We start from the raw sequence: 24,767 nt of genomic DNA, 5'->3' as shown, positions 1-24,767 counted from the left end.
TGTGCATATCAAGGTCAAGTAATTTAAAGTTGCTTGATATTAAGTCAACCAATAAGTATTCAAAATATTTAAAAAGTAGTTGTTGCAGAGAACAAACTTACCAAATATCATGAAAATATATCGGGTGGTTTAAAAGTTATGGGTAATTGAAGAAATTGACAAAATCAATAAAACACTCTGTATCTTGATTATAAAGAGAGGTGGACCCTTCAAACATATTATGACTCGCCTCAGTGTCCTCTATCTACCCTTAGCTTTCGCTCATTTACCAATGAATCACCCTGTCAAATATCAACAATAGGTAATCACAGTTTGAGGACCGGTGAAACAGCCCAAAAAACCTTCATTGAAATTGTCAACGTTTCGAATCTTTATTGCTTCCTCATCAGGGCTACAAAATATGAAAAAATCACTAAAATTGATGCCACCTCATTAGAGGAACAGAATACAACCACAAAATAGTTAAACAAAACAATCGAACATCAAAAAAATTTTAACATGTAAGTATCTTTTGAAATGAATATGACACAATATAAAGACTGAAAAACTCATTATAGCAGATGTAAGTCGCATGAGAAGTCATAATAATGAAAATGTAATGTAATGTATATTCAATTCAATTTAATTTAATTTTTTTTTTATTTTTATACAACCAGAACCAGCATTCTTTTCTTTCATTCTTCCCTATTGATTCGAATGTAAGGCGCACTTTTTTATTAGGTATTATAGATTTCCCCACCAAATTTCATCTCAGACTTCTTTAGACCACAAAACAGTCTCTGAAATTACTCAAAGAAATAATGTTTTTTTGTGGTTGTATTCAGTTTCTCTAATTAGAGGTGGCATCAATTTTATTGATTTCTTTATCTTTTGTAGCGTAGATGTAGAATCAATAAAGGTTCGAAACGTTGGAAATTTTGATAAAGGTTTTTCGTTATTTTTTGCTGTTCTTCGGTCCTCAAGCTGTGATTACCTTTTGTTTATTAATTACGAGGACGAAATTTGAATACCGTCCTGTCAAATATTTAAGAATATAGGAAAATTCAAGACGTTTTACGGGCGTTCCTACATATTAGATGTTGTCGTTGTATCCAGATTGCATTAAGTTGTCACCCCCCCCCATATTCTCCCCTCCACCAAGCCCACTATTTTTGTACGTAGAATCGACTGAAACAATAAAAAATATCGGTTCCCATTTGGATATCTTGAGTTTTGATGAATTTGAGTTGTCCAAGTTCATGATCTTATGATGAACACCCTTGTACATTTTTCATTGAAATCGTGAAAAGATTCATAATACTACGTACGACGAAGGTTTTTTCGAAAAAATCTTTTCTCTGCAGAAATTTTCAAAAAAATGTGAGTCCTCATCACCACCATTTCTTTCAAAAGAATCCTATTAACTCATGAATCGTTGAGTTTTTACCCAAGGTATGGCATATTGCCGAAATTGTCGTCAAATAAGCTATCTAATGATGCTTAAATATACTGGGTGTGCCATTTGAAATAAGGAAGTGTTTCCGGTATAACCGAGAGTTATAGAGATCTGAAAATATTTAAGGGATAGGGATCATTGTCTCAAACCCCAATATTCAAATTTTCTGCGCAAAATTATGATTATTTTTCCATAAACGTCTAATAGGCCATCCCGGTGAATCACCCTGTATATTTTCATGATTCATGATATTTGGTACGTTAATTCTCTGCAACAACTGCTTTATACAGACATAACAACTGAATTTATTCTTCAGGTCCGGCCTAGAAGAAATTGATAAATAAGTTTCAACCCAAAGCAAAAACCCTGTATATCAAAACTTCTTGAATTTGATAGGATATTCAAATAAAGGAGCAAGGAAATTTTCGTACTTCCGCATACGATTTTAATAATAATAATAATAATAATAAAGAGTTTATTCAGAACATTACATAAATAAACTATATGATACTCAATGAATCTAGTCAAACCTGAATATTTAGACAACACAGTAATCAAAATTTCATAAAAATGAAATTTCAATCGGTATTTATTAATTTTACTAATTATATTGAAATTTTTGGGTCACAAAATTGAAACACAACGAAATGCAGGGGTTTGCAGAGGTCTTTGTTTGGAGAAATCTTTGATGATATCACTACTGATAACGATAACTTCGAGGATAAAATTTATTAATCGAATATCTAAATTGAAAATAAACAATGGGCCATCCTGGTGAATCACTCTGTATTAGATAGTTGAAACGTTATTAGTAACTGAAGAAATTGACAAAATCAATAAAACACTCTATATCTTGATTATAAAGGGAGATAGACCCTTCAAATATACGATATTTTGACTCGCCTCAGTATCCCCTATCTACCCTTAGCTCGCCATTTACCAATTGATCACCCTGTCAAATATTTAAGAAAGAAAAAAATTCAAGACGTTTTACGGGCGATCCTATAAGGTGTGTGAATAAGTCTTCCCGTTTTTTTTCAAATTTTGAGCCTTTATTGTGAAAAAATGGTTACAAATGAATTATTGAAAGTATTGGCCATCGCTAGCTACAACTTTTCCCCATCTTTCTGGCAACATACGAATCCCGTTGCGAAAAAATTCGACCGGTTTGGCCTCTATCCAGTCATCCACCCATTTTTTAGCTTCCTCGTAGGAATGGAAGTGCTGGTCAGCCAGGCCATGCGTCATCGATCTGAAGAGATGGTAATCAGACGGAGCAATGTCTGGACTATACGGCGGGTGGGGTAGGACTTCCCATTTGAGCGTTTCTAAGTATGTTTTCACTTGCTGTGCAACATGTGGGCGAGCATTGTCATGTTGCAAAATAACTTTGTCGTGCCTGTCGGAGTATTGTGGCCGTTTTTCTCGCAGTGCGCGGCTCAAACGCATCAATTGTCGTCGATAGACCTCGCCTGTGATCCTTTCATTCGGTTTCAGAAGCTCATAGTAAACCACACCTAGCTGGTCCCACCATATACAGAGCATGAGCTTGGCGCCATGAATATTTGGCTTGGCCGTCGATGATGATGCATGGCCGGGTAGTCCCCATGATTTTCTTCGCTTCTGATTATCGTAACGGATCCACTTTTCATCGCCAGTCACGATACGATGCAGAAAACCCTTTCTTTTATGTCGCTGAAGCAGCTGTTCGCAAGTGAAAAAACGCCGTTCGACGTCTCTCAGCTTCAGTTCGTACGGCACCCAATTTCCTTGCTTTTGGATCATTCCCATGGCTTTCAAACGCTTGGAAATGGTTGTTCGGTCAACTCCCAATGCTTCAGCAAGTTCTTCTTGCGTTTGACACGAATCTTCATCAAGCAAAGTCGCCAATTCTTCAAAGATTTGCGGCCGCCCGGAACGCTCCTTGTCTTCCACGTCGAAATCGCCACTTTTGAAGCGTCGAAACCATCCGCGAACACTTGAATCATCGACACAACCTTCTCCATAAGCTTCCTGAAGCAACCGATGCGCCTCGGCAGCAGATTTCTTCAAATTGAACCAATAAAGTGAAACTTCCCGCAAATGACGTCGACTCGGCTCAAATTTCGACATTTTCACGATTTCAAAAATTTATGATGCGAAAAAATTTCAACTAATGTGTTAGTGTGGAATTGTTGACAGATGAATAAGCTTTGATTATGACATATGTAACCATTAAATACTCGCACAGTATTGGTGGCGCTATCTCTTACAAAAAACGGGAAAGACTTATTCACACACCTGATACATACTAGACGTTGTCGTTGTATCCAGATTGCATTAAGTTGTAACCCCCCCCCCCTATTCTTCCCTTCACCGAGCCCGAATAAAATGCGTCAACTAGTGTAATTCCCCAGAAAAATAGGCAAGCACAACCGCAGCCCCCGCCCGGGAATGGAGTTTCAGCGGTTAAACAATCAAATTACCCTCTCTTAGCGTCATTCGGGCGCTTTAATTAAATTGGCGACAAACTCCCAACTTTGCTAACTTCACTTGCAAGCGACAATCCACATTAAATTTGAATTTATGCGAATACCCGCGCGTCGAAAAATTATGATTTCGTTAACTCGATATTTCGAGTTTTGACAACGCTTTTGCGAAGTTTTAACCTCGTTGCCTGGCTAGGTGTACTTTGGCGGAAATTGCGAGCACGGAATCTGCTACGATTTTTTTTTTTTTTGGGTCAGGTGGACAAAAAATTATTTCTCCCATTTTTCGAATAAATTCTGTTTCAATTAGTTGATATTGGACATTTTTGGATCATTTATTTTTGGATCCTTTTTGGTTATTCTCATAATTGTTGCCAACAGTTAAGTATGTACGAAAAGGCAAGTACTAAAGATTAATTTCAAATAGTCCAGCCAATAACATGTGTTTTTCACAGGAAAGTTTTGGGGTACTTTTGATTTCTTCAATTTTATATGTTTTTCGAAGTGCTAAATCCGAATCTTTCATTGTTTGGCGGTTTTTTGCATATAACTCGAAAAATATCAATTTTTCGTGGATGACCTTCCCATGCAAGCACGAATTATAAAAAATTATCGACAAATTTCTCCCATTAAAAAGAGTTTATACCACGTGACTCTCTCGTGATCTGCCAAAGTTCAACAACTCCTGTCTCCTCAGCGTTTTTGAGATCTTATCACTTTTCATGTTGAGTAAAGCAGTCTCAAACGTTCCTCTGATTTAACGCCTTTTTTTACCACATGCAAAAAGTCAAAATACGTTTTTACATCTTTATTTTCTATTTAAAAAAAACGCATTTTCAGCCTTCGACAAGACTTTCTGTATGATATTGTTCTGTGAGAATTCATTAAAAAATAATGGTTTGTTGAGAAAGTTATATCATGCATATTTATTTAAGAAAAAAATCATCTAATTTTTTTTTGCATTCCAAAAAAATTTATAAAAAAAAACTTTCCGCAATAACGAACTTTTAAGAATGAATAATAGTGAAAACCTCATATAAATGAGCGTAGGTACTATCGCGAATGATCTTATCTACAAAACAAAGTGAATAAAATCTCCTACAAATTTCTTTCATTAAGGATTTTTGTCTGAAAAAACGAAACTGGCTAAAACGATAGTTGAAAATTGGCGTATTTCATCTGTCTCTACAAAAACCTCACCAAAAAAGCATATACAATAGAAGAAATCAAAACTACCCGAAAACTTTCCGGTGAGGGGCCCTTGTGAGCAAAAATTAGGGATTCCTCAAGCCAAGTAGCTTGACATTTTAACAAACTATTTGACTTGAAAATCAAGCTCGTAAAATTACATATTTGAGCTTGAATTGACTTGATTTTGGATGTTTATGGTTTGACTTGATATCAAGATATTACTTCAGCTTGATATGCACGCGTAGCACGGCATATATTTCTGCAATCTCGTACGCGCTTAGATTAAATAAGGGGATTCCTCGAGCGCCGAAAAACTGAAACATTCGCCTGTGTGACTTTATTAGTAGTTTTCTTACATTGCTATGATATTAATTGGTACATTTTGGTAGTTTCAGAAATATCTTTCCAAACTTGACAAAATGGCCAAGGATTTTTTATCAACGCCAGCATCTTCAACTCCTGTTAAAAGACTATTTTCCAGAGCTGGTCTTACAGTTGCAAAAACCCGCAATTAGTTATGCGACAAATTTATAAGATGCCTCATGTGTCTCAGATCCTGGATGGAAAATTATGAAATCAAACAAAGCCTGGAGGTTTCTCAACATTAAGAAACACACAGGCAATATTCTGTTTTGGATGAGCCTCTGTTCTTGATTGTTTATTTGAATTGGACATTCCTTTCTATAATGTAATTAAATGTATTATTATTATTATGTTCTATTCTCTTTTTTTCATTTTGTTTTGATTTATAGTGATTTAATTTATGTTTCAGAAGAGTTGATAATTTCGGTTCTTTTATACAATAAGTTTAATAAATAAAGGTGTTTTTTTGCAAGATTTCTTTTCATTTCATCATTTTATTGATGTGAGTGATCGACACTACACAATAAAACTGCTAAAAATCAAGTAGCTCGATATGATTCAAGTACTTGATAAATAAATACTTGACTTAATTGAAAAACTACCACTTGATTGAGCTTGACTTGATTTCAAGTCAGGCTCAAGTCAAGCCAAGTAGCTTGCAAATCAAGCCAAGTAGCTTGCTTGTTGGTTAGATACCAAGAATATTAATAAAACGTTCTCTAGAATTCTCATCGAGAATATCAAATTCAAGAGAATATAGTCTACAAGTTAAATCAGAATGAATTACCTTCATATAAAGTGATTGTATCTCCCTCTGGTGGTGGTAGTCTCGGGGGTGGTGCATGTCTTGCTCCATCTCGACCATCCTATGCATTTCTTGATCTCTGTTATGTGACCAAGATCCCTTATGATGGTTCTTCATGATGATTGTCGTTAAATTAATATATTTCGGGAACACAGAGTATTGTAAACATTTGGAATAGCACCAAATGTATTATTCCTCCTGTAGATTAATGAAAATCAATTAGTTTTATCATTTTATCAAAGAATTTTTAGGTTAACTAGATATTTGGGTAGAGTGTATTTTCCAGGTGACCTTAATATTTTATTTAGCCTCAGACTTCATCGAGACATAGAAAAGGATATTTTTTTCTTTTTCAAGTACTTTTGTACTTGAACAAAAAAATAAAAAGGTATTTCAATTTGCGTAGCTAGAATCGATATTTTTGTAGAGTGTGATACATTGTTGAATTTGTAATTTTTTTTTTAATCGCCTCATAAGGAGAACTAATATGGCATTCATAATAAAAAAAATTGACTACCGCGTCTATGAAATAATGGAAAACAGGAGAAAACTGAAGACACCATAAGACTATCTATATTGTATAATGGCTACAAACCGAATTTCGTGAAGTATCTTCAAAAACAATTATTAGTTATACAGAAAAAAGAAAATCTCGATATTTGGTTTTTTCGAGATATTTCGGGAACCATTGGAGATATTTTGGATCTGTTTACACCAATACACTCATCTCTAAATAACGCAACTTTTTTTGTAATTTTATCCACCTTGTATTTCTAACTGTTTTCGATATGTCAGAAGTGTCCCTCTAAATAGTTATCTAGTAATACTAGATAAGCATATTTAATTGTCTGAGCTTATTCCAAAAGTGTAGATATTCTTGAACGATTTCCGAATATGCTTTCATGCACAATTCGCTTAGACGGTTTTTTTTAATGAAGTTCAAAGATGCATAAAAATATTCATACTCGTAAAGAATGACAAATCAACATAAGAAATGTAGAAATATTTAATCGATAAAACAACAATAAATAATGATTCTGGCTAAAATTAAGAAAACAATCTAGCTATATATCACTTGATCTATGAAACTAATTGTATTGAATGATTAAAATATTCTCTGTTTTGTTTTGGTTTTCGGAAAATTGTTTCATGTAGAAAAAGTTCGAAATAAAGTATTTTCCATGAGGAATTTCATTAGTGTTCTTATAAAAAGCACTCACCTGAAGATATGATCCGAAGTTTTTTCAAAGGATCGTTTAATAAAACATTTTAAAGGATCGTTTAATGAAACATCGTCGAATCAATGATATACTTAATTTCTGAATCACTTCCAATTTTTAAAATGTAACTTTATGAATTTGAGAAAATAAATAAAAAACGAATTAACTCAATTTAACACAAACTTAAACCATATATTGGGAATATACATCATGGATAGAAAAAACAGCTACATAACAATCAAATTTAATCAAAAGTAAGGTTACTGCCTGAATTGTGACTTATCAATGTCAATTATGTAAATGTTGCCAATTGAAAAATAAAACATAACTTCATCATACCGTGCAAATCGATATCAATGTCATCTTATCAACATACAAGAATGCGCTCAACATATTTTAAAGAAATAACCTGCGGTAATACTCGAAAAGTTTAATGTAAACAAATTTCTGTGCAAAATGTTCATGTCTTTGAAATTGAAAACGCCAAATAAAGAACAAAGATTTAATATTATTCATGAAATATCTAACCTCCCTTATAGCTAAACACTCTTCGATTTCCTGTGAATGTCGATACCTTTATTTCCGTTTTCAGAGGTGCTGCTTTTGCATATGGTGTCAACAGTGATTTAATGGATTAAACTGAAGTATGTTTCATCCAAGTAGGAGATATATACAGGGTGTTCCATCTCAGATGAGCCTCCTCGTATATTTCTTATCCCATAGTGATTGGAAAAATTTCCCGAAACACGTCAAATGAGACAACTTGATTATTTTGGTTATTTTTACTATGCACAGGGTGGGCAAATAAGCGAGGTAAGTGGCTATATCTCAGGATCCACTCATCGTAGACACTTGCGGTTAAAATTTTTACCACTAAAATGTACAAGAAAACACACTGGAAATTATTTTGAAGTTCATTCCTCTACCGTTAGAGGGCGTAATAGCTATTGTCTAGTAGAAAAATGAATTTTACTCGAAAATGTTTCATATGAAATTAAAGAAAAAATATCATCACTGTGATCTTTAGAAAATTCTCTTTTTTTTTGAATTGTCACTTTCGAATTTACGACATCAACTAAGGGTAGGGCAAAGGGAGAAATCTGACTGATTGAAATGCCCATAACTTCAGTAAGGCTCAACATTTTTGAGCAAATTAGATCTCGTCTGAGAGTTAATATCTTGTTGATTGAGGACTAAATATACTCATGATAAATTTGTTTTTGCTGCTTTCGATAGGGGGCGCTAAGTTCATTGCTTTGTTCATTTTAATCCGAAATTTCAAATGTAATGATAGGATTTTCTTAACAGAAACAGAAGTTCCATCAAGTTTGCATGAAAAAACCTGAAAGTCGCAAAGCGATAGTTTCAGGCGTTCTGGAGTTATAGCCGCAAAAAGATATTATTCAACTGATGCACTGAAAAACCAAATTGTGTCTTCTTTCGGCCATAACTCCAGAACGCCTGAACCTATCGCTTTGCAACCTTTTGGTTTTTTCTTACATATTTGATGGAATTTCTGTTTATGTCAGAACCTGAAGGCTCAGTTTTTTCAGTGCATGCCTACCCCAAATTGAACAAGCAGTTCGATATTGCTTCGTTCATTCCTTCAAAAACAGCAGTATACTTTTCTCTTTGAAATAATTGAGATGTGACCGAATTGCACGCCAATTGTGTTCCCCGAAAATCGAAAATATATTCTCAAAATAGCTCTTAGGGAGTAGGGTAGGCATGCAAAATTCCGTTTGAATTCAAGATTTTTTATGGAAGCTATTGCATAAAAATGATTTTTTTTTTGTAAATTTCAACACCCTGTATCCCTCTTAGGAATCGAGATAGAGGTATATAATATACATTTTTCCGAATCAGGACAACGAGGATAATATCCCATTAAATTTTTAACGATTAAAATTGATACACCTTTATGTAACGGGTGTTTTTTTCGAGGTATATATCTTTAAGTTGGCATTACTGTTCGAGATGGCGACAGATTTAACAGCTGTCAAGTGATTTATTCTCAGTTTGGTTTGGCAATTCATCGTGAATAGACTCACGCCTGAACAACGCTTGCAAATAGTGCAATTTCATTTCTAAAATAATGGTTCTTTGCGGAATACGTATCGCGCACTACGTCCATTTTATTTTGTTTAGCGATGAAGCGCACTTTTGGTTGAATGGCTACGTCAACAAACAAAACTGCCTCTTAATTCTCTATATTTAAAATTTAAATTTTTTTCTTCGATCAGACCCATATTTCAGTTGGGTTTCATTTAATTTCTCAATTCAGCTCACTCATTTGATAGGTTCTTCATTTATAATGCTTTAGATCATTAGGTAGTTTATTTATCCCCACAATACATTGGCAACAAAATTCAAATTTTATTCTTCTGTGAATAGTTGGTTTATACACAAATAATTAATAGTATTCGATATTGGTATTTCACGTAAACTTCAATCAAAATAGGTCGTTTCCGTAACAAGGCCATTTTTATCGGTGTGTTTATTTCAAATGTACAGGATGTACCAAATTCAATTACCTTTTTACAGATGAAGAGGAGAGTTGGTGTTTTTTAAATAAGTCTGCGATTTTGCGTAGACCTGACAGTTTTGAGGAAATTTGAACTCGAAATTTGGGAAAAAATTAAATTTCCCTCCAAAAATCGTTATATCTCCTGAATTATTCGTCACAGACCCCTCGAATGAAATGTTTTTCAAATATCAAGTTCCGATCCAACACATACTGGGGTTTCAAGGGCGTAGCCCACGTCCAGAAAAAGTTGCAGCCTCGGGAAAATTAAAAAATACCTATAATTCCTGAAATAATGTACTGATTGCCCAAATGCAAGGATTTTCGTGATCTTCATAGTCAATATATATAATATTCCCATGACGGAACTTTTATTTTCTTTCAATTTTCTAAGGGTATGGAAAATTTTTCGAAAATTCTTCGACCAAAAATTTTTCAGGTGAGATCGAATTTCGACTAGTCAGATATCTCCAATTCTGCAACCGCTCAACGATTTTGCTTTGACCTCACAGTTTTGAGGAAATTTGAACTCGAAATTCGAGAAAAAATTGAATTTCCTCAAAAAAAATCTCCTGAATTATTCGTCACAGACCCCTCGAAAAAATGTTTTTCAAACATCAAGTACCGATTCAACACATACTGAGCTTTCAAGGGCGTAGCTTACGTCCAGGAGAAGTTACAGCCTCGGGAATATTTTCAATTTTTTTCTCGAAAATTTCAGGTTTTCACCTATAATTTCTGAAATAATGTACTAATCACCCAACAGCAAGCATTTTCGTGATCTACATAGTTGAACCAATCAATAAAATGATACAATATTGTATGATGATGTATTGCAACCTGAATAAATGTAATTTTACCATTTATAATTATCTTTAATGCAATATTTCCCTTATCAACTTTAGCGAAAAAGTTAGATCCGACAACACAACGCGGATTCGTGCTAATACAAATCCCATTGAAATTAAAGTCGACATTTTTCGACGTTCGGCGAAAAAAAAATAACAACCCCCGTTATAAAATCCGCTCCGCCATCCCCAACCCCTAAAAACCAACCCCCGTATACATCACGTGGCCACGGGAACATCGGTCTTCATATTCAATAGCGCCGTATTCCCATTGTGCAGCCGGCTGATAAATCTGGAATCCAATTTAAAACGTTATTGACGTCACGGGCCTGAGTGCATGTCGGAAAAATGTTGATTTGCATCTCTCTTTGCCTTTTCGTGTATAAAAATCCACGAGCGGCATCGAGATTTATATCCAATTTCAGGGTTGCCGGGCCAGGCAGCCGAACCACGACTCTCTTTTTCTCTGCAAACGAAACTGACACGTGGACGTTCCCGGAATCGTCCCGCGTTTGTTGCGAGATGTGCGGTTTTTTTCTCATCGTGACGCTGAAAACATTTTAAGATCTCTACAACTTTCGGTTATATCGGAAACAGACTACTACGTCCCTATTTCAAATGGCACACCCAGTATATTATTATTGCATCATTAGATAGCGTTTTTGACGACAATTTCAGCAATATGCCATACTTTGGTAAACACTCGACGGTTCATAAGTTAATGGGATTCTTATAAAAAAAATGATGGCCATGAGAACTCACATTATTTCGAATATTTCGGCAGAGAAAGCTTTTTCGAAAACACTTTTTTCATTTTTTTTTCTGCAAATACGTACTATTATAAGACTGTTTGCAGTTTGGACCAAAAATGTACAGGGTGTTCATAAGAAGATCATGAACTTGGACATCTGAAATTCATCAAAACTCAAGATTTTCAAATTAGAACCTATATGTTTTATTATTTCAGCCGATTCTACTTATAAAAAGAGTAGGGGTTACTTAAGCACACCCTCTACCTAAAATGAATACCTTAAGAGTTACGAGGAAAAACATTAAATGAGGAAAAACCGCAACACGCTCTATTAGTGATGACGTCACACACCACCATTTTAGTTCTCCTGTCAGTGTTCGGAATCCAAACCAACGAATTGTCATTCAAATTAGTACGTTGTCGTTGAAGGAATTGGCTTAATTTAATAAATAAGAGTATTTGAGGAACGATTTCAGTATGAATTGATAGACAGAAGGAACGAGGTTGATACCAGTAAGTTTGAATCCTGTATCATTCCCCAGATTTTGTATAAAGCCGTGTTTATTAGTGGAACTTCAAGTTCGAACTTACTGGTATTAACCTCGTTCCTTCTGTCTATCAATTCATACTGAAATCGTTCCTCAAATACTCTTATTTATGAAAATAAGCCAATTCCTTCAACGAGACCGAACTAATTTGAATGACAATTTATTTGTTTGGATTCCGTACACTGACAGGAGAACCAAAAATGGCGGTGTGTGACGTCACAATAATAGAGCGTATTCCTCTCTTTGTGGAGTAGTCTGTGACTTCTAAAACACGACGTTTTCTCCTGCAAACGAAACTGACACGTGGACGTTCCCGGAATCGTCCCGCGTTTGTTGAGAGATGTGCGGTTTTTTTCTAGAGACGGTGAAAATGTTTTGGCGGTAGTGGAAGATGCGTATGAGGTTAGTTTGGAAACAAGCGAAGAATTTAAAGGCTGTTTTTTTTAGAGCTATAGAACTTTGAATTGCAATAAAACAACGATGGATTATTCGATTGACATGAATTTTATTTATCCGCAAGATAATCTTGTGGCATTACATTTTAAATATGATTTCTGATGTACACAAGATTATTTTGCGGATAAATAAAATTCATGTCAATCGAATAATCCATCGTTGTTTTATTGCAATTCAAAGTTCTATAGCTCTTAAAAAAACATCCTTTATATTCGAAATCAGGGGAAAGAGAGCTAGTCAAATATAGAAAAATATACAGGGTGTTTCATTTGAAAAAATGAAGTTGCAATCAATATGTTGCCTACTCTATATATATTTCGTTTTGTTGAATCATTTTAAAAAACACTACTTAGTCGATTTCGTGAAACTTTTGTAGAAAACAATTTTTTGTTCCTCTTCTAGTAACAAAGTTAAAGGGGGGGGGGGGGGGGGAAAATATGGTGAAAACCCCGGTACATTCCTCACCTTTTTCAAAGACCCAACATAACGGGTGTTTTTTTTTCGAGGTATATAACTTTAAGTTGGCATTACTGTTCAAGATGGCGACGGATTCAACAGCTGTCAAGTGATTTATTCTCAGTTTGGTTTGGCAATTCATCATGAATAGACTCACGCCTGAACAACGCTTGCAAATAGTGCAATTTTATTTCGAAAATAATGGTTCTGAGCGGAATACGTATCGCGCACTACGTCCATTTTATTTTGTTTAGCGATGAAGCGCACTTCTGGTTGAATGGCTACGTCAACAAACAAAACTGCCGCATTTGGAGTGAAGCTAATCGTCAAGTGTATGTCGAAACACCGTTACATCCAGAAAAACTGACTGTTTGGTGCGCTTTATGGGCTGGTGGAATCATTGGTCCGTACTTCTTCAAAAACGATGATGGCCAGAACGTTACAGTCAATGGTGATCGGTATAGAGCCATGATTACTAACTTTTTCATTCCTGAATTGAACCATGATGTCCAGGAACTGTGGTTCCAACAAGACGGCGCAACATGTCACACAGCACTTGCCACAATCGGTTTATTGAAAGACGCGTTTGGTGACCGCCTAATTTCACGTTTTGGACCTGTGAATTGGCCTCCAAGATCTTGTGATTTAACACCGCTAGACTACTTTCTGTGAGGCTATGTAAAGTCATTGGTCTATGCGGATAAGCAACAAACCCTTGACCATTTGAAAGACAACATTCGTGTTATTGCCGATATACGGCCACAAATGTTGGAAAAAGTCATCGAAAATTGGACGTCCAGATTGGACTACATCCGAGCCAGCCGTGGCGGTCATATGCCAGAAATTATATTTAAAATGTAATGCCACAAGATTATCTTGCGGATAAATAAAATTCATGTCAATCGAATGATCTATCGTTGTTTTATTGCAATTTAAATTTCTATAGCTCTAAAAAAACACCCTTTATTATTCATTTTTTGAAATCATTTCAAAAAACACTAATCGATTTCGTGAAACTTTTGTAGAAAACATTTTTTTGTACCTCTTTCAGTAACAAAGTTAAAGGGGGGGGGAGGCTAAATTATAGTGAAAAACCCGGTACATTCCTCCCCTTTTTCAAAACCCAAACATAGCTTCTACGTCCAGTGTAGTATTTTGTCATCCGATACATCAACTGAAAGCGGTGGTTTCAAGTCGATTTTCCGATGATGTAGTCACCCCAACGCGATTGCTACAAAATAGGGGATCGCATGTAGGCTGGGGGACAAGCCAGTGGCTGTGCTAAATGGCGAAGTTCTCGAGTACATCTGTTAGGTGGAGGGCAAGCCACCCAAGGGATGTTTGGCAGCTGCGGTGTTAATCATATATGTACGATTCGGTAATTTATAAGTGCAGATTACAGTTTCGGTGGTGCAGAGTGGTATTTCTATGTGACTAAATGCCTATAGATGGCAGCGTAGTATTGGGACTGAACTTCTTTCTCGAAATCCCTTTCCAGAAAAATCAGCCTCTTTATCTCGAATACCTTCACCAAATTTCATCAGAATGGTACTAGTAAAACTCGAAATATTCACATTAGAGCATCTGCAAGGCTCAAAGTATTGACCTGAAATTTAATTTGAAACGACTTAAAAAGCCTACTCAATAACCATACCTAAATGCATCAGCATCAAACCAAAAACTTTTCCAATAGGAGGTTTTATTTTGAATTTAAAGAATAACAAGTGTATTTCAAGAGTAATCCATGGATCATGGATGTTTATTTTTATTTCATTGTGGAGAGAAAGGTTTGCCATTAACGAAGGAAAACTATATCAGCTAAATGGCTGCAACGGCTAAGATAGTAGCACCATATCCTTTTCATGAATTTTTCCATTACCAATTCGCAGATATGAGGCTTTATATCCCCAACACGAATTCCATATTTAAAGTCTTGAATCGATTATGGAACATTGACGTAGACCACAGAGTAATAAACATAGATAGAGGGAGCATATGTCATTTTCAGTAAGCAAATTTTGTCCCCAACATGAACTATCAAATTTGACATGAAGCGCGCGGAAATGAAAACATATCAATGATACGATATTTCAATCAATTCGCGAGTTTCTCCACAAAGAACACACTTCTTATGGCCCAAAGTGAATCAACGTTTCTTATTAACTCAAAATATATTGAAATAAATACCTAAATATATCAGAAATTCAGAAAACAAACTTCAAGCGCGCCAAACGACGTGGAACAACCGATAACATTAGGAGAGCAAAAGTTGCCAAACCTTGGATTTCAGCAGGTAGATACAGAAAAAAATTAATATTCTGCTGATTATAAATTCGACAATTAGGAAAAGTATCAGATTCTAAATTTGCATATTTAATCGAATATCACTCAAATAAATATATTTAATTCAATATAATATACATTCCTAACGATGTAGTAAAATTGTGAATTTGAAAATATATCACAATCTGACAACGTAATCTAACCAAGTGTTTGGGACATGTAAAAATTGGGTATTCTCCCTCTATCTATGTTTATTACTCTATGACGTAGATCATATCTTTCACATGAATGAAAAAAGTCTTGAGTTGTTAAATCACAAGATCTTGATGGCCAATTGTGTTCACCCCTTCGGGAAATAACTGCACGGCTGGGAGACCTTTATTGCAAAATTGCGATTGTTCCGTTGCTTGTGTGGCACGTAGTGACGTCTCGTTGAAAATAAATGTCGTCCACATCAATATCTTCCAATTCCAGCCATGAGATTCCAAGATCAACAAGTAACCGACAAACCCGGGTTTCCGTCAACAATACGAGCTACAGCAGCGAAATTTTCCGTTGATCTTGAACAGTACACATGATTTCGACTCTTCACATCACTAACTTTTCCCACCAGCTCAAAGTTTTTCACTAGTTTCACTATTGCCGACCGAGAAGGTGCTTCACGACGACCCGAAAGTGCTTTAGTTCTGCCAACTGTAACTGCAAAGTTTTCACCATTTTTCAATGCGTTGTTGACGCGTGTATCCTTCCATTGTTAGTAATTGCGTAGTTTTTACTTGACAAATGTCAAAAGATGAGAGTTGCAGAAGCTATAGCTGCCTGGATAGCGAAGTATTCAAAGTTAAGCATCTTATTGGAAACCCCTATACAATCAATTGAACTTATAAAATAATAAAAATAATGAATGTTGTTGTTGTATATAACTAGTTCTAGTTATACACAACGGAGAAAAGTAGATTGTTCGCAATCTACTTTTCTCTTCTCATAATTGATAATTCAAACGAACATTCATAAAAATATTACAAATTTTGAATAAACAAATATTTCTTGATCCAATATTTACCAATCTTATCGATTAATATGAATTCCAACTATTCCATGCAGCCTTCTTCTAGAAGATTTTCAACTTGAAAAATGTTTCACATTGAACTGTGAAAATCATTTTTTTTAAATCTGCACAATTTAACACAGTTTACATAAAAATGTTGAGATCATTAGAAAACTGTATGGGCAATTGGAATAATAAGATATCCCTCTGTTATGTATACTTCTTGAAAAAGTTTCATAAATATATATTCGGTGGAAAGTTTACCTTAATTTCTGATCACCAACCTCTACAATATATCTTCGGAAGAAACAAAGGTATCCCATACTCATCGCCAAATTTTTTATGTGCTCTTCCAGAAAAATCCACAATAGACTCAAAGACTTAAAATATAAGAGGAAAAAGACAGCTCTCTTTGACATCAGCTTCATTCTCGACTATTCTAGAATATTCTGACAATTCATAAAACTGACATATCTATGAACCACAGAATGTCATAAACACTACACCCCCAACAAATATCAATATCCACATCAACTCTTTCAAATAATGATTGTAAATTTAATTTATTGCTGAAAGGAATACAGGATGGTCCTTGTAAATGACAATTTTTCGACTAGAATTGGTACTATAAAGAGAGAGCACGAAACTTTAGTTTAAATAATTTTGTATGTGACTGAACGGAATCTTGTAAAGAGAAGAATTGAAGAATCAAGCACCATATTTTACCATTACACCAGATATAATAAATATTCAAAGATTTTGATTGAAAAATAGACATCATATTAGTAAAGCGATTCTTTTTAGTCACGTAAATATTTGATAGTACCTAATACGAATGAATATTTCGTGTTGAAAGCCTCATATCATCAAAACTATAAAAAAAAAATTCAGAACATCGATAAAAAAAAACTAATATTTCATCGAGCACATCTGACCAATTTCAAGCCTCTTGCAAAATTTTGTGCTGATAGCATCATAAAGTATCAACAAAATAATCGACGTATAGTCAAGTATAGTATATCCAAAGTCACTTGGAGGAAGCTGAATATTTCGATCATACAAAGGTTGTCCAAGTTTCCAGAAATTTTCTTGGAACCAGTGAATATATTGCTTAAAAATATCAATCAAATAAACCCTGATATTTAGCGGAATGCGGTATTCACTTCAAAGGGATATCTATGGCCAAGCGTTTTTATGGACTAGTTCAAGTGACTTTCGATATACTATACTAACATCTCTGGTTCATTCAAATGAAAATTTTGCCAATCGAAAAACAAAATGAATTAAAGCTTTAAGTTCTACTCCTCGATAACGAACTGTTTCTATGACATTTTCCCAGTATACAACACTGGAATGAAATAGTTACAGAACTGTAAATATTTATCCTGACTCCTTGAATCTCTGAATGCGGTCCTGGCCGAAATAACAGCCAATCTTAATCGGCCGAGTAACTATGGGGGGAAATTTTATTGAGTAAGGGATGCTCGACACGAGATGCAATAGGGTGTGATCAGTCAGCTGTGAATATTGCCTAACTATAAATGACATTTCATACAGTCATTATATTCGATTTATCAGATTTTTTTGGCAATCTGTTGTCGAATAAAATGTGTGGGGGTAATTTGATGGGGTGATAATATGAAAACGCGAGTAATGAGATAATAACACACCCTATTTCATTATATTTTTTTCAAGCGCTCGTTTCCCGAACCGATCGCACTATCTTTTCTCATTAACTTTTGTTTGGTTGACCACTGGTATAAAAATGTAAAAGAAATTTTTGTCCAGTACTACACTTCTTGGTTTCTTGTAGTTTTGTCGTATCTCCAAAAGATCTCCATGAATTCTCTAGTAATCGTCAGGAAAATCCAATTTACTATAAATATCCAGTTAGTAAGCAATGGTGAATAAATGAATTATTTTGGTTTTGGTACTTATTTACCCAATATGTAGGGAAGACTAAATGAAATTCGATAAACTAGATTACATGAAACACCCTGTATCCCTAAAACAAAGCGTTTGCGGACCTATGTTTATAAGACTTTTTTCTCAAAATTATCTAAAGAATCTTCCATTTTCTTATGTGTACTCAGATTCTTCCGGTGAAGAATTTCACAATAATGCGTAAAAAAAATTAAATTCTATTGAATGAATAATATTGAAATGTTTTAATATACATATAATATTACACCAAGTGTTACCGAGGTTTTTGAAATAAAATAAAACAGCAAAACATAACAAATACATATACTTGAGTAAAAATATCGGTAAGGCATGCAAAGTTTCAGTATTGCTCCTAAAACTAATTGGGATTACAAACATGTGTTCCGTTGTACGTTTAACATTAACTAGTTTCGAATGCAAAATCGTAGGAATTTTCCATAAGTTGAATGTAGTTTTGTGAATCTTTGTGAAGTACATAATGGTTTTATCCCTCTTTCCATGAGGGTAATTCTTTTTTATTGATTTGGCTTCCATTGGTTATTATACATTATACAGGCGGCTTAGTAAAGGCGATTTGGAGATTTTATTGCAGGAATGTTGAAAAACGCAGCGGAGCGGACCAACCTTATGTTGTTTTTAAAAATCAAGGATGAAATATGAAAAGGAGACCAGCAAACTGGGCCGAATTGCCGCCCCTCAAATAGAGGCACCTGAAACGGTCGCTTCACTGTCTCACCCCTAATGCCAGCCCTGTCTTGCGGTGTTTCAAGAGGCGTAAATAGGGGGGTGCTGATGTTAATTACTAATTAAAAATAAAGTACAACACATTTTGGTTTCTTGTCGGTTCTCGTCAAACAATTATTCAGTAATTCCGAAGACAATTCAAATTATTATAAGATCCAGTAAGCTGTGATGAATAATTAATTAATTATAACTACGAAAAACACCCTGTATTCCAAAACAAAGCGTTTACGGGCCCATGTATAGAACATTCTATTCTTAAAGTTATTCAAAGAATTTCTCAGTTTTCTTCGTACCTCCAATCTAGAAAATGTATAAAGTAAGAACTATCGAATCGATAATCAAAAAATGCTAACGTTTTGAGTAATTTTTGGTTCAAACTTTGATATGAAATTTTTCTTTCTCACATTACAGATATGAGTAAACGTTGTCATCAAAAAATGTTTTTCGATTACCCCTAAGAAAAAAAAAAGATCTACGCCCTTGAGAGTAAATGTACATCGGTGTTTTAGAAATCTTAATTCCAACTGACGAATGTTAAGAAGTATTTAAAGCATTATAACTAATTTGTACCTTTTTTAGAAGCTTCATCCAATTAATTAATTAATTTTTCAAAATATTTGGTGGAGGCGCATTCTTTCAATCCGAGCATGTGTCGTCACCTCCGCATAAAACGTTGAACTAAAAACAGCGCCATCTAACAGATTATGGTATGTTAGATTCGACAATAAATTGTCGAATTCTACCTTTTCAGTTTACCGGTCGGCCTTGGTTAACAGAGTGGGAATATTTATTTTTGCCATTGTAAAGAATCCGACTAATACGGCCGGCAGTTACTACTTCGACCGCGTTTTGTTGAGCAGCTGAGAGCAGCAGCAGCGTCTAGATCGAATCAAGCGAATCAGCTGTAGGGATTTGCTGGGAGCGATGGGATTCTGATTTTTCCCAGAAAAAACTAGTAATTTCTTTTCAAAAACGGTTCAGTTTTGTGACGAGTGCCATCACCATGGATTATAAAAGTGTGGTTTACAATGCAGCTAGGGACGGCAACCTGAATAGATTGAAGGTATGAGAAGAATGTCTTAATGTTTATTTGGGTGGCAATGCCCTGTAGCCAGATCTTCCGTTTGCCTCTGTTTGAATTCTATAGAAGTGGTGTGAAAGATAACCATTATTCCTATTCTTGGCTTATGTACCTGACACCTCCAATAAGTAGTTTATTGATGCTTTAAAATAGAAGAATCACCGCTCCTTTTTCAATTTAAAAAACGTTTTGTACCAAACATATGCACTGTTGTTCTGCATAACCTAATTTCAGGGATGCTCGACCTAAAATCCAGCTTTTTATGATGTAATCAAAAATAATGTTTTCTTAATTTAGCAAAATTGTTGAAAATGCTCCATAATTGTATTTATCTTATGTCACAGATGTTTTTTTCACAGAAATAATGTACACGCAAGCTCGCAATCAGTACTTCGTAGCAATGTTTGTTTGGAATAATCTGACAAAAGTGATATGCAATCAAAAATATTTTTTCTAGAACAAGAGTGATAACATATCGTTTTAGCCGACATATTCTAGATTCATTTTGTGTGTAGCACAAGTATTGACCTAGGTTTGTTGGTTGTTTGTATTCGAATTCATAATTGGGCCACCAGTGAAGAGAATTTTATTTCGCCAAAATTAAAGTAAAAGGCACTGGCGTTTCGTCACTTATTCTGAGCACTTGTTCATTCATGCGCCTATTGGAGACCACTATTATACTATATCATATGGGATATGATTCATTATGTTGTTGCTATTGTCTATATTTCCTGGATGAATACATTACATTTTAAACTGTCATTTCACATCTAAATCCGAAATTACATCCCCATGGAATGGTTTCGTTAGAGAATTATCATGTTTACGGCGGGACGGACTAATTTATCATCGAAATTAGAAAAATACAGACCTTATGATTAAAATGATATGGATCTCTGTTCGAGGCACGAGCTCTCAAAAAAGGTAAACATTCTCTGGAGTAGGTTTGACACTGTATAATAGCGCACCATGTACATAACTCTTTCTTTGGAAATTCATTCCTTTAATGACAATAAGAAGCTGTTGAAATCATTGAAGGTAGAACAATTTGAAGCCCTCTAAAAATCTTTGATTTTTAGAATGCTTTCTAACATTTTTTTTCATTAGAAAGCGGATGCAAATTGAAAACTCACACGCCAATCAAACGAATTTTTAGAACTTTTAGTTGCTTACAGTTAAGATTTTTTTTCAATATCTCTAAACTGTAAAGATAATGTTTATCGAATAATGTTTCTGATCTGAATATAAAGAAAGACATAATAAATACTTTCTATATCAACACTTAATATTGACTATCATTCTTATTCATGTTTAAATATGCAATATTTTTACTATTTTTAGTCAATTAATAATAATCAAGATCGATCTAAGGGACAAAAATTTACTAGATTGAATTTTTCGAAAAACGTGCATCAGGACAGATATGTATATGAAATTTGATTTTTCCGAGGATTTTTCTCAATTTAATTTCTCAACATTTTAGAATTACCTGACAATTCCTGAGTTATTGACGCAAATATTAATAGCTTTTAAGGATATTTTAAATATAGAAATACTGATTTGCTTTTAGACTCTTAAGAAATAATGTTCACAATATGCAAATCAAACCTGTAAAGTTATTATAGTTAGTTTATAGTATCTACAGTGCTGTTGAATAAATAATGGAACGAATTCTTCCAATATAAATCGAACAAATTCTGAATCTTTATTAGAATACACAACTCAAAACTACAACACAACCTTAAGGTAATCTAAACTTACGCATAAACTCATCAAGCACCCTAAAAGAAACCTCCACACTAGTCAAAACATAAGCCACAAAATACAAACATAACATAAATATGGTGAAACATTCAACGACCACAAAATATGACAAACTAGAACCCATCTCTTCCCAAGAACCAACATTCTTCACGTTGAGCATAAAAAAGAACACCATAACATCAGAAATCAATAGGATGATGCAAAAACAACTGGTCAAATTCAAACGTCTCGTCCAGACTATATTTCTAAACACGCAAGTTGCGAAAAGAAGCGGCAACGTCAACTTAATAAAGATCAGCAACGTCAAACTGAAGGGACAATAGGAGGACATCAGAAATCTGACCCACATGGGATCGAAAGAATTAACGCTAGGTATGTTGCCTGGGCCGAAATACCCTATGAAGATGAGCGCGACGAAGATCAGACTCTTCTGAAGGTTCTCGAAGGTATCTGCATCTTCTACAGCCACCTTCTTCTCCATGTTCATCCACAAGATAAGTTGGATCGTGAAGAAAGACATGAAAATCAGCTCATAGGACATTGAGGTGATAAGAAAGTAAGGTATCATGGCGGTAAAGATTGTGAAGGTTCTAACATTCCTCTCCGTCATCGAGAAAGGAAGTACAAAAACAGGTAACAGGACAACGAACCATGCAGGTGCCATAACAGCTGAGGAATATCGCACCTCTTCTTCCTCTCTGTTTGTCATAACTATAATGAAAGCTATGTTCAAACAAATGTTTTGTATGAGAAAAATAATCTTTTGAGTTGCAGTCACCATCACACCATCTCTCAATTTGTACCACCCTTTGGCGAACACGCAGAAATTGAGGTATTGCCACAATACGTAACCAATGATGAAGCAAGCCACGTAGAACTGGGTGAACATAACTGGTAACAAAGGGAATATGGACAAAATCAAGGATAGAACAATCCAAGACAGCAAAAGCACGTTATCAGAACTCCCATGAGATAAAAACATGGAACATGAAACAAGAATCATAACGATTGAGAAGCAAAAACGATAGTAGAACGAAATAACTGCAATCAAGACAAACATGGCCGTTAGAGTAATCTCGATGCATTGTAAGATAGATATTTCCCTAAGTTCCGTAAATAGATAAGATAATTTTCTACGTTTCCTCAACACCAAGTGAAGCATCACGTTAGGAAACAATATATAGAAATAGTAGGTAAAACAAAAGGACTGCGAAAAGCAAAACAAAATTAACAAAACACAGCTAACCATAAACAACCCACCCTGAATCCTTTTCTCTTTCGTTTTCAACTTTGGGACAACAAAGTCCGATACGAAAAACGTACAAACGTATAATATCCACAAGAAGAAACCTAAGGAAATGGAGAAGATCAAGGTCACCATGAAGTAACCATCCAAGTACTCGATTTCTCGAACGATCTTATCGAAGAACTGTTTGCACTCCTCGAACGCCTCTTGGTTGTTGGTGCTGTTACTGTTGAACTTCTTGGTGATGTTGGCGACGGTTTGGTTGAAGCTCTCTGGCGTTATGAAAGTCCTTCTGTGGAAGAACAGGATTCTTCTGTTGTTAACTATACGGTTCTGCTTAACTTCCAGAATGCGGTAGAGCTGCTGCAAGTTGTTGAGGAGTATTTGAAGGAGTTGGTCGTCTGGTAGATCCAAATATTGGGTAGGTACTTTTCCTAGGGAATTCATTGGGAAATTGAGGCCTAGGAGAGTGGAGATGAAGGGTGCTATATCTATTTGTTGGAGGTCTGACCGTTCTTTATTGATCTTGATACCTGCGCCCCAAGCTATAAAGGGTGTGAAGGTCTCTTGGTCTGAACCAGAACCATGCGAACCCCAGTCTGTCATACCGTGATCAGCAGTGAAGATGAAGGTTGTCAAGTTATCAGGGAAAGTTCTATTGATCAAAACCTCGATCTTTTTGAGTTTCTTGTCGACGTACCTTATATTATCGAAGTAATCTTCGGAGTAAGGTTTCTTTGAGTGACCAGTCATGTCCAAACCGCTCAAATGAAGTGAGAAGATGATACCAGACTCTCTAAAAATGCTTGTACCCACAGAGTTCTTCAGAAGCAACGTCATCTCCTTAAAAACCCACTCGTCCACCACTTGGTGATTTTCCCTATTGAAATCTATGAGTTCAGGTGGTGACGGCAGTAACTTAACGTGATCTTGGGCTATTTCAGCGAATATTGACGTGATTTCTTCAGTTGCTATCACCCAGGAGTTCGTGCTTTCGTTGAAGACGGTGTCGAAGTCGATTGGAAACTTCTTCCAACTTTTGTACACGGCGCTGGGGTCTTCGTATATCCCTCCAAATATTGCTACGTGATTTGGTCGACTCTCTGTAGGTACTCTGGTGTGGGAAACGCCCCAAACGCCCCTTGTTTTTCGAATTAAAGAGAGGTAGGTGGTTTTATTCTCGTTTTTGTTCAGTACTGCTTGAGCTCGAAGACCATCAGCTACGAATATCACCAATCTTTTGGATGGTGGGTCATCTGTGGATTTTACAGGTGCCATTCCTATTTCCAAGGGGCTTTTGAAGTGGATGTCCATTATGGCGATGAGCAGAAGGATGTGGACGGCTATGGCGATGGAAACCAAGTTGACTAATCTACTTTTCTTTATTGGATCCATCTGATTATTCATTATAAGTTGAGCGAATTGTTTTGACAGTTACTGTCAGGTTTTGGATTGTGTAGCCGACTTGACATTTTAAGGAGTTCCATAGATTTAAACTGAGATGCATAGAAAATCTGGTGTGTCTACTTATACCTGTGAAACTTTCAGACAAAACGGGAGATTTTTCAGATTCATACCTACTTGATTTCGAG

The 24,767-nt window shown here is 35.3% G+C and overlaps 2 protein-coding genes across 7 annotated transcripts in view; one reads left to right on the top strand and one right to left on the bottom strand.

The window, feature by feature from the left end:
• Positions 1–16,675, bottom strand: part of LOC123687769 (protein groucho) — a 140,274-nt gene extending 123,599 nt beyond the window's left edge. For 3 of the 6 annotated variants that reach the window (XM_045627061.1, XM_045627063.1, XM_045627065.1), the window contains exons 1-2: positions 7,483–7,716; positions 6,245–6,460 (exon numbers count right to left, since the gene is read on the bottom strand). In XM_045627061.1, the coding sequence (XP_045483017.1) occupies positions 6,245–6,379 (135 nt within the window). In that variant the 5' untranslated portion in view covers positions 6,380–6,460; positions 7,483–7,716. Of the gene's footprint in view, positions 1–6,244; positions 6,461–7,482; positions 7,747–16,660 lie in introns of those variants that run through there. The other 3 variants (XM_045627062.1, XM_045627064.1, XM_045627067.1) reach the window with 3 other exon arrangements.
• A 3,212-nt stretch (positions 16,676–19,887) lies between these two features.
• The window catches only part of LOC123687722 (protein fem-1 homolog CG6966), a 65,078-nt gene continuing 60,198 nt past the window's right edge, over positions 19,888–24,767 (top strand). The window contains exon 1 of the mRNA XM_045627058.1: positions 19,888–20,147. Coding sequence (XP_045483014.1) covers positions 20,088–20,147 — 60 coding nt within the window. The 5' untranslated portion in view covers positions 19,888–20,087. The remainder of the gene's footprint in view (positions 20,148–24,767) is intronic.

This window comes from Harmonia axyridis, chromosome 1, assembly GCF_914767665.1.
Source record: "Harmonia axyridis chromosome 1, icHarAxyr1.1, whole genome shotgun sequence".
In the NCBI taxonomy this organism is placed as follows: domain Eukaryota; kingdom Metazoa; phylum Arthropoda; class Insecta; order Coleoptera; family Coccinellidae; genus Harmonia; species Harmonia axyridis.
Note: the sequence above shows the minus strand (reverse complement) of the source record. Positions and strands in the feature narration are given on the sequence as shown.